The 9676-nt window shown below is 52.2% G+C and overlaps 1 protein-coding gene across 3 annotated transcripts; it reads right to left on the minus strand.

Moving 5' to 3' along the window:
- Window positions 1-2541: 2541 nt before the first annotated feature.
- On the minus strand, window positions 2542-8802 carry TSPYL2 (TSPY like 2). Of its 3 annotated transcripts, XM_003917748.4 has the most exons (7): window positions 7828-8789; window positions 6475-6552; window positions 6230-6341; window positions 6000-6145; window positions 5778-5872; window positions 4789-5468; window positions 2542-3311 (listed from the first exon to the last, which is right to left on the minus strand). In XM_003917748.4, exons 1-7 carry the CDS (start codon window positions 8632-8634, stop codon window positions 3145-3147), a joined length of 2085 nt encoding a protein of 694 aa, XP_003917797.2. In that variant the 5' UTR covers window positions 8635-8789; the 3' UTR covers window positions 2542-3144. The 3 variants fall into 3 exon arrangements, with proteins under 3 accessions (XP_003917797.2, XP_021788430.1, XP_021788431.1); XM_021932738.2 differs by lacking the exon at window positions 2542-3311 and having other exon boundaries at window positions 3468-5468; window positions 7828-8799; XM_021932739.2 differs by lacking the exons at window positions 2542-3311; window positions 6000-6145; window positions 6230-6341 and having other exon boundaries at window positions 3468-5468; window positions 7828-8802.
- Between the last annotated feature and the right edge of the window lie 874 nt (window positions 8803-9676).

Consider the following 9676-nt stretch of genomic DNA (forward strand, 5'->3'; position numbering starts at 1 on the left):
AGAATCCTATGATTGACTCTTAAGAGCATCCCTGAAGATGAAGACCAGAGGCCCTATAATAGGGTGGGTGAAGAAGAGTCCAAAATGCCAGGATGAGGGGCTGGGGATTTGATTTGGGGGACAGAGAGGAATCAGGGAAGAGCACAATGAAGGCCAGACTTCAGAGACCGGCTTCAAGGCTAGACTCTGTCTTGAGATCTTAGGCAGGTCGCTTCTCCTGGACTGATCCCCCAGCACGATAAGCCTCAGTTTATAGATGGGAAAACTGTGGCCCTCTAGAGAGGACAAGGAGAGTCATGTTGTGAGGTAAGTCAGACTGAGGCAAGAGTAACCAGGCTGGTGACTCTGGCTCTGATTAGCTGGGATCCTTTGGCAGGCTGACCTCTTCCTGGCCTACTCCATTGCCTTTGCCCCTGCTGCTTTCCCCTCCCCTCCTCTTCACCACATACTCATTGGGGTTGGCTCCAGATATTGCATGTAGATGTCTGTTTTCTCTAGGATCCTGCACTCTCAGCTCTGGCCTTGAGGTATTGCGTTACTTTAGGCAAGACATTCCCTTTTCTGAGCCTCAGTCCTCCCTACCCACCTCTGACAGCACATCAAAGCCTCCATCCTGTCCCCCTCAAAACATTTATCAGAATCATTGGAGAGACAAGTCAAGGATCTGGTATTCCAACCATCTCACAGAGGAGGCCCAGAGAGGGAAGGGGCCTTGCCAAAGGTCTCACACCAACGTGGCAGTCATCTTGACTCCTCTCAATCCCTCTCCTTCCATATCTAAAGCCTGTCGAGTCCAACATCTTAAAAGCTCTCATAGAACAGACAAATTGCTCTTGCAGAATAATTCCAATTAATTTATGTACATACTTCCCTCTCAAAGAAATGGAGCATAACTCCTCATTCCCTAAGCACGAGCTGCACTTACTTGGCTTCTTTCCAAAGAGTACAGCATGGAAAAAGAGAAAGAGGAGTAGCTTTACAGTGGAGAAACCTGACGGACACTACCTCAGCCAGGTGATCAAAGTTAACATCAACAGTGGTAAATCATATTGATAGTACATGCCCTTGATAGGATCTAGTGAGAATGACATTTGACTTCTGTGGTCTTCCTTCCCCAAACTCATATCCTCAGTTTAATCATGAGAGAAAACATCAGACAAATCCTGATTAAGGGACATTCTATAAAATACCTGACCAGTACTCCTCAAATGACTCCAGATCATCAAAAACAAGGAAAGCCTGAGAGAGTGTCATAGCCAAGAGGAGCTTAAGGAGACAAGATGACTAAATGTAGTGTGCTAGTCTGGATGGAATCCTGGAACAGAAAAAGGCCATTAAGTTAAAACTAAGGAAATTGGAATAAAGTATGGACTTTAGTTAATAATAATGTACTGATATTGGTTCATTAATTGCGACGAATATATCACACTAATGTAAACTGTTAAGGAAAACTGGCTGTGGGGCATACGGGACTTCTCTGTTATCTTCACAATAAATCTGTAAATTTAAAACTATTCTGAAATTAAGTTTATTTTAAAAACCTCTCAAATCCGCCCCCATCTTGCCAGTCCCACCTGAGGTCTAGCGTCTATTTCCTTACTGCTCTCCTTTCTTCCAGTCCGTTCTCCTGGCAGCCAGCAGAGGGCATTCTCTAAAACGCAAATCTAACCATCTCTGAAGCCTTCCAGCAAAATAAAGGCGTTGGATGGAAAGTTCGGGAGATATGTTATAAAAGACCGACTTGGATGTCTGAATAAAAGTTATTGTGATCCAGAACAAATCTGGGAAATACTTCTGGCGCCCACCGAGATAAAATTTATGTATCTAAATTTAATATAACTCAGCCTTTCCAAGGTCTCCCGGATAAAGCCCGTTTTTCAGATGTCCAACTCCCTACGTTTCCATCCCTTCGCACAGTTACATAGTTAATTTCCCTTTGTTTTTCCTTTATCTCTACGGATACTTCTCTGCCTGAGCTATCTTCTCCTGCCTTCTTCCCCAAGCCCAGCTCCAGGGACTCTGCACCCCCTCCCAAAGGCAAGAGAGCGCTCCTGTATAATTGGGTTGTGATATCCGGACCGAAGTCGTTTTTTGTTTTATTTTTACTAAATGCGAATGAGGAAAATGAATTCCTTTGGCTCCCCCAGGCCCCGCTCACTCTAGGCCCGAGGAAAGGTTTGACGCACTATAAATTAAAAGATGAATCACTGATAAATCGATGTTCTAGGGCGCAGGATTTCTCTATGCGCATGCGCCAGAGGGGAAGGCGTGGGAAGCCCTTTGCTACCTGGCTGGGTCTGCTGCGGGCGCCAGGAGGAGGAGGGGCTTCCTCAGCTTCGCCCTGCCATTGGCCAGGATGATCCGCATTGGTCTGACGCAACGCCTCTGCGGCCTGGCTGAGCTCGCCCCCCCACCCGCCAAACCCCCGCAACTAACATGTTGCAGGCTACTGCGTAGGCCAGGCGGCTACGTGTCGGCCTGGGGGAAACTGACCACTGGGGCCGGGGCACCAGGCGAAACAAAAGACTCGAAGGGGCACTCTGAACTTGCTCAGAATTTTATTGGGATTAACAGGGTCCACGGGGAGAGGCAAGCCTTCTGGGGGAGGGGGAACAAGAATACCGCAAAGAATACCGCAATGGCGAAGCGGCCTTGCATAGACACCGAGGCGGGCTAGCGGCGCGGCGCAAAGAGGAGAGGGACGGAGAAAGAACTTGGGAGAGGAGGGTGGCAGCAGCGCCTACAAGGGCACTGCGCGGCTGTGACGAAGGCCACAGCGACCCTCCCCGCTTCGGGGGTCAGGGTGTCCACTCCACACAGCACAGGGAGAGGGGCTGGGGCCACAACTGACTGGGAGAAAGTGGGTAGAGGGGCCCTGACCAAGGCATCACAATAAATACAGTTAGCAGCACACAGAAGCCTGCGGGGGCGGAGGGCCAAAAGAAGGGGACTAGCCCCCTTTCCCTCCCCCCAAAATAAGAACTCTGCAATGACTAAACCATAAAAATAAACTTTAAACCCGTGTACGAAGTCGGTCACCCCCCAGAAGTGCAATGTGGGGCCGCGTGGCCCTAGCTGAGGAGGAGGGCAAATGGGATAGGGGGTAGGGGATACAGAGAGGTAATCCCCAAAAGGGCAAGACCCTTATCCGGTTTTCCCCCTCTTCCCCGGGTTGGCCCAACCGTTTGGGACCTGAAGCACATCCTCCAGGTCAGAGTCGTCTGAATCTTCCCCTTCTTCCCAGACATCTTCACTTCCTTCCCCCTCATAGTTTACTTCCTCCTGATAGACGTCTTCATCTTGCTCGATGCCTGCATAGGGGAGAAGCAAGGAAGGAGAAATGGAGGAAGACAGTTAGATGAGCAGATAGGTGTCACTCTAAAAGGGAACAGAGCCCATACCCAGGGCTTGTAGGGCCTGGGACAACTTGCCGAGTGCCTCTGCTTGGAACAAACAGCCAAAAGTGTGTGTGGGTATACTCATAAGCCCACAGAATGAGGGAGTTGGAGGGAGGCAGGTAGGCAGTGTGGGCTCCCTGCTTCCGTCCAGTCAAAACTGATACATCTCTGATAGTAGCTTTTTCTCCCCCCTTGTACTCATCAATGTGTGTCTCTTCCTGAGCTCCGACCTCAGCTGAATAAACCTATTCATCTCCAGGCAGCTTCCTTGCTCCTTTCCCCCAGTCCTGATCCAAACAGGCCCCAGTCTGTGTTTTTCAACCCAATTCCCCACCCCCACTCCCACCCTTAGGGCTGGGCAGACAGCTCTGCCTCCCCTTCTCTGAGAGAAGAGATGCCATCAGGTGGGAGGGGAAGAGAACTGAGAATCCGTTTCCCTCTCCTACCTGAACACGACTAGATTGAGGCTCCACATTCATTCAATACCTCTTCCCTTAGTGCCCTGGCCTTGCCCTCAATGGAAGTTTGCCAGGGACCCCATGGCCAAAAAAAAAAAAACCCAAGAGTGGTTGATTTTCCTGCCCCTTCCACCTCCCATCTGAGTACTTCTCAGCATCTTTATAATTCTGATGTTGTTCTCAGAGCCTTTAAGGTGCTAATGTGACTCTACAAGAGGGCATTATTATATGTAGCACTTGTCCAACATATACGACCACTGAAACCTTTTGTGGGAAGCAGCTTTCGGATCTGGTGAATGATCCTCAGGACGTAATTTTGGAAACCCTGCCCAACATACCATGCATTTTCACCCTTCCAAGTCCTTGTTCACATGATCCACTCCACTGAGAATGCTCCATAATGCGCCTCAGTCTGAATGCAGCCTCCAATTCAGATGTCACCTTCTTCCTCTAGCTCTCCCCCGCCCCCCTTCCCCAACTCTTGAGGTAGAACTGGCTGCACCCTTTTCTGGGCTCAGAGAGCACACTGTTCACTTCATGCTCTGCTCCCAGCACAAGCCTGGGAATTCGCCAAAGGCCAAGGCTGGGTACAGTCTGTGCTGAAATGCACTGTGTTTTGCCACTCCCCCACCTCGATGTGAAGTGTCCTTTTTAGTTTTCCACCCACTGTCTCCTATCTCTGTGTACTCTTCATCTTTCGATGTTACAACCATCTACCCATCACCTGGAACTAAAAAGATGTTTTAGGGTTTTGTTACATTTTTAAGTTAAATGTTCACTGGACTTCCTTTGTTTAAAAAGTTGCTCAGAATGCTTTTTCTTTCCTCCATGAAAGCAGATTGTGTTCATGCCTTGATACCCTGTCCTTGGCCAGGCTTGCTCTGAAAGAAAAGAAGACGGAAGACAAGGGTTGGGGGCAGGGGTTAGCTCACCTTCCTCAATGCCCTCCTCTTCTTCCACTGATTCGTCTGAGATGATCTCTATCACATCCTCGTAGTCATCCTGATCCCTGTCAAAGTCTTCAATAACTTTCTCATAGTACTCAATGTCTCTGTCGTCATCATCGCTGCCTTCATTGTCACCTTCATTGCCATCATCATCACTGCCCTCATTGTCACCTTCATTGCCATCATTATCTTCATCATCACTGGCCTCATCTGCTTCATTGTCACTGTCGCTGCTATCCTGGTTGTTGCCATGGCTGCCCCAGAAGCCGCCGTTGAAGAAGTTGTTGCCATAAGTGTGCTCGTTGTTGTCAGGGTTCTCTTCGTTGTCATCAGCGTTCTTGTTGTTGTCTTCAGGGTTCTCATTGTTGTCATCTGCACTCTCATTGTTGTCAGTGGTTTCGTTGTCATCAGCACTCTCGTTGTTATCAGTGGTCTCGTTGCGGACCTCATTGTGGTCAGGGCTCTCGCTGTCGCAGATGTTCTCATTGATGTCAGTTATCTCATTGTCAGTGGTCTCGAAGTAGTCAGTGGTCTCCATGAAGTCAGAGATCTTGATGTCATGAATTGTCTCATCAATGTCTGAGATCTCGCTGAAAATGTCTTCCACTGCATAATAGTCAGGGGCGTCTTCCATGATCACCACCTCACATCTGCCCCTGGTTTTACTGTAGGAAAGGCTGTAGCTGAGTATGGGGTTGGTGGGAGAAGGAGTACCCATAGCACTCAAAGGTGGAGAGTAACTAGGGGAAGCAGTAGGCTATAAGGGATCCCAGGGATGGGGCTAGGGTGGGTAAAGTCCCACTTCTGCCCCTGACTGTGTAACCTCAAGCCATTTCTGGACATGATTTCCCACTTGTAAAACATATTCCACTGGGATTATCTCAAAGGTCCCTTTGGCTCCATAAATCCTGTGTTACACTAGTTTTTGCCCCATCCCCAACAAACCACCTCTCAGCCACCAAACCCCTCATTACCGTTTCTTCATTTCTTGCTTCTTTCTCTTTATCCTGGAGCCCCTTTCTCTCAGGTAGTAGCGTAGAGGATTAACCCACAGATCATTCTTGATAATCTGTTGAAAAAGGGGAGAAGAGATAAGACAGCCATTAGTACAAGCTCCAGATCCTACTCTTAATTCCCTACGCACCCAGGAACAAGCCTAGCAAGGCCTTCTCTGGTGATGCCAGGAAGGGCCCCACCTCAGCAATCCTGTCAGCCTCTGGGAGGCTATGGTTTGAGAACCAGCTGAAGAAGCTGTGGCTCGCATCCTGGTTCCCATGACGGCGGGCCTGGGGTTCCTGGCCCCGGTGCCAGCGGATTGGAGTTGAGTGAGACACCAGCCGGCCTAGGGACAAAGAAGGCTATGGAGATGGGACAAAACAAGGACAGATTGGGGGGGACATGGATTTACTCTGGGACTGCCTCTTACCCGAGCGGTTGCGCTGGAACTCCTTGACAATCACCATGTTTGTAAAGTAGGGGTTTGTTTGGAAGTACAGCTTCATTTTGTAGCCCATGGAGATATGTCTGAGATCCTGTACCTGCTCCAGGTGGGGGTGATGGTGGAATCTGTCTCCCCCCACACACACCATGGCCCTTCCCACCCACCTCCCCTCACCTCCAATAACCAGATTCGTTGCCCGATCCTACTAAAAAATGTCTCTCTGGCCTGACCTGCAGATTGGTCAAGTAGCGGAAAATGTCTTCATCACGACGGTTGATCAAAATTGAAATTCTGGGGTGGTTGAGGAACTGATGAGTGGAGCAGTTTAGGTCAAGGATTGACTATTCCGTGAAAGGGAGGGAGGGAAGGCCAGGGAGGGCACAGTGAGAGAGGCTGGAGCAGGAGGATTCCTTCTGTGTTTATGTTGTATGTATGAAGCAAGTGAGTCATGGGACATAACCCATACTCATTCCCATGATAAACCTCTATGTTAGGTGGCCCTGCAGGGTATTGAAAATCTATGTGCATGTGGTATATGTCTCTGGGTGCTGAAGGCTTGTGTTCACAAAATGCACATCTGGGGGCTGAAGGCCCACGTCCAAGTGATGCTGTATCTGACTGCTGAGGGCCTGTGGTCACATGATGTTGTATGTATGGGTGTTGAAGGTCCATGTCTACATGATGTGCGAATGGCTCTGATGGCTTATGGTCAAGTGATGCCATGTGTCTACATGCTGAGGACCTGTGGTCACATAATACTGTGTCTAGGAGCTGAGGTCCTATGTCTAAATGACATTGTATGCCTGGGTGCTAAGGGCCTCTTACCATGTGCTGTTTTGTATGAGGGCGCTAAGGGTCTGTATCCACATAATTCTATTAGAATGTTAAATTTATGTTCCTGTTACATGTATGTATGTGTCCATCTACTCTCCCCTTTCCTTCATTTAACTCTTTTTTCTCTATACCTAGACACTCCCTCTCTTGACCTTTCAGGGGCTCCAGCCCCTCTCTAGCCCGTTTCCCTCCAATGCAAGGCACTCCAGCCAGGATTGGGGTCTCCTAGTATCTTAAGCAGAGATCTAGATTTACAGAGCCCTGTATGGCTCAGGCACCCTTTCTGGGTAGTTTCTCTGCTGTGTGCCGTTCCCCTCCCTCTTCAAGGTCTCTGAGTCAGTTGATCTTCTACGTGCCCCTCCCCTCCTCCTTTCACCATCTCTAGTCCAATTTTTTTGCTGTGTGCCCCTTTACCGCCCTCCTCCTTTTTATCATCTGTGATCCTTTTTTAATGGTATGTTCCTTCTCTTCCCCCTTTCCCATCTGTGGTCCAGTTTTTATACCCCCCTGCACCCCCCCGGTCCCCTGCGTCCCCCCCTCCCCGTCCCTTCATCATCTCCAGTCCAGCTTCTCTGCTGTTCTGCCCTCCTCCTTCCATCCCTCTTCCACCCAGTCTAATCCGTCTTCCGATAGGGGGCTCACGCCCACCTCTGGCTCTCCTCCACCCCCTTTACCTTTTCTGTCCCTCCCCCACCTCCCCCTTTCCTGTCACGGGCTTCTGACCCATGGAGTATCAATTAGAAGGATACTGCTTTGACCCAGAAGCCTGGGATATGCTGGATGATAAGGTCTCTGCGCTCCAGGAAGGGTCTTCGCATCTGGATGAACTTGCGCTTGAGACGCAGGAAGGCCTTGCCTGCCTTGATGTTCACCGCCTCCAGATCCAGCTGAATATCCTCCAGTGCCTGCAGGATGCTCTCCATCCTCTCGGCATTTCTCTGTCTGCTTTCCCTCTTCACCTTCCTCTGCTTCCTCCTCCTCCGCCGCCGCCGCCTCCTGCTGCTCCTCATACTCTCCTGCTCATCCTCATCCTCATCCTCCACTATGATGATCGCCTCTTCCTTGCTCTTTGGGTCAATTAATCTCTGGGGCCCCCACCCCACTGCGCTACAGGTTTCTAGGGCCCCCTCTCCACCAAAACTGCTGGGCTGCACAACCTGAAAATCGATTTCCAGGCTCCCCCCGGAGGCCTCAGGAGTGGGGAGTGCTTCTAGGCTCTCCGTGGGCGGGGGCGCCTCCCCATACCCCGACTCGATGGTAGGATCCCAGCCGGGACACTCAGCACCGAGCGTGAAGTATGCGCGGATCCCCCCCTCCTCGAGAATGACATAGGGAGGCGGCGGGGGCAGCGCGGGGCCCAGTCCCACCCCCCTCATATCGGCCAGCACCTGTGCCGCCTCCGTTTCCTCCTGGAGCCTCGGGCGCTGCTGGGGTGGAGGCAGCGGCAGTCGGAGGAGCGGCGGCGGCGGCGGCGGCGGGGGCGGGTCGCGCTGTGGAGACTCGGAGCTGCTTAGGCGGCGGGTCTTGGCCGGAGGCCCCTCATCTGGGCGGTCCATGGCGACCGCGCTCGTACAGCTCAAGGGACTCGCACTCGCCCCTTCGCTTTTAGCTGCGTCGCTGCCGCTAGTCGCACCGGGAAGCGGAGCTGCGGAGACTCACGCAACCAGCTCTCCTCACCACCTCGCTCTGGCGTTCCCTCCCACAGCGCCCGCTCTACTCCCTCCGCGCCAATCGCCGAGGCCCCGCCCGCTCCTGACGCAGGGATCCGCTCGGCCTGGCCATTGGCTGCCGGCCGCCGCGGCAGCGCTCGCGCTCCCGCGACCCCTGCCCGCTCTCACGCAATCTGCTTGCCAACACCACACATCATCAGTTTCCGATTGGCTCCCCTCGGGCCCGCCAATCAACGGGCTGACTCCCCCAGCGACGGGAGGGAAACTGCAGGGCGATTGGCTGCGAGGAAAGCTGGGGAAGAAGCCCCTCTCCCTCACCCTCTCAGCGTTTTATCCAATGGGAAAAGTACCAGTGGTTCTGAAGAGCAAAAAACGAGACGAAAAACAAACGCAGGCGCTGAGCAGGATGTGCTCACATGAAATTGGGAGAGCCTCGTTATCGTTCCCCCCGCCCCCCTCCCCTCAGCAACTACGCACTTTTAAAATCTGCCCCTTCCCCCATTTCCTTCAACTCCTTCCACCACCCCCGCTTCTGCCCCTTCCCCCATCCCGGCTCCTGCCCCTTCCCCCACCCCCGCTTCTGCTCCTTCTCCCATCCCCCACTGCTGCCCCTTCCATCCCCGCTTCTCCCCCTTCCTCCACTCCTCCACCCCCCGTTTCTCCCCCTTCCCCCACCCCTCATTTCTGCCCCTTCCCCCATCCCCCGCTTCGGCCCCTTCCCCCCGCCCCCGCTTCTGCCTCTTCCCTCACCCCCCGCTTCTGTCCCTTCCCGCATTCCCTATTTCTGACCCCCCATCCCCCAACTCTGTCCCTTCCCTCACCCCCTACTTCTGCCCCTTCCCTCAACCCCCACCCCCCGCTTCTGCCCCTTCCCTCACCCTCCCTCCCTCCACCTCTGTTCCTTCCCCTATCCCATTTCTGCCCCTTC

Source organism: Papio anubis, chromosome X, assembly GCF_008728515.1.
Source record: "Papio anubis isolate 15944 chromosome X, Panubis1.0, whole genome shotgun sequence".
NCBI classification, from domain to species: domain Eukaryota; kingdom Metazoa; phylum Chordata; class Mammalia; order Primates; family Cercopithecidae; genus Papio; species Papio anubis.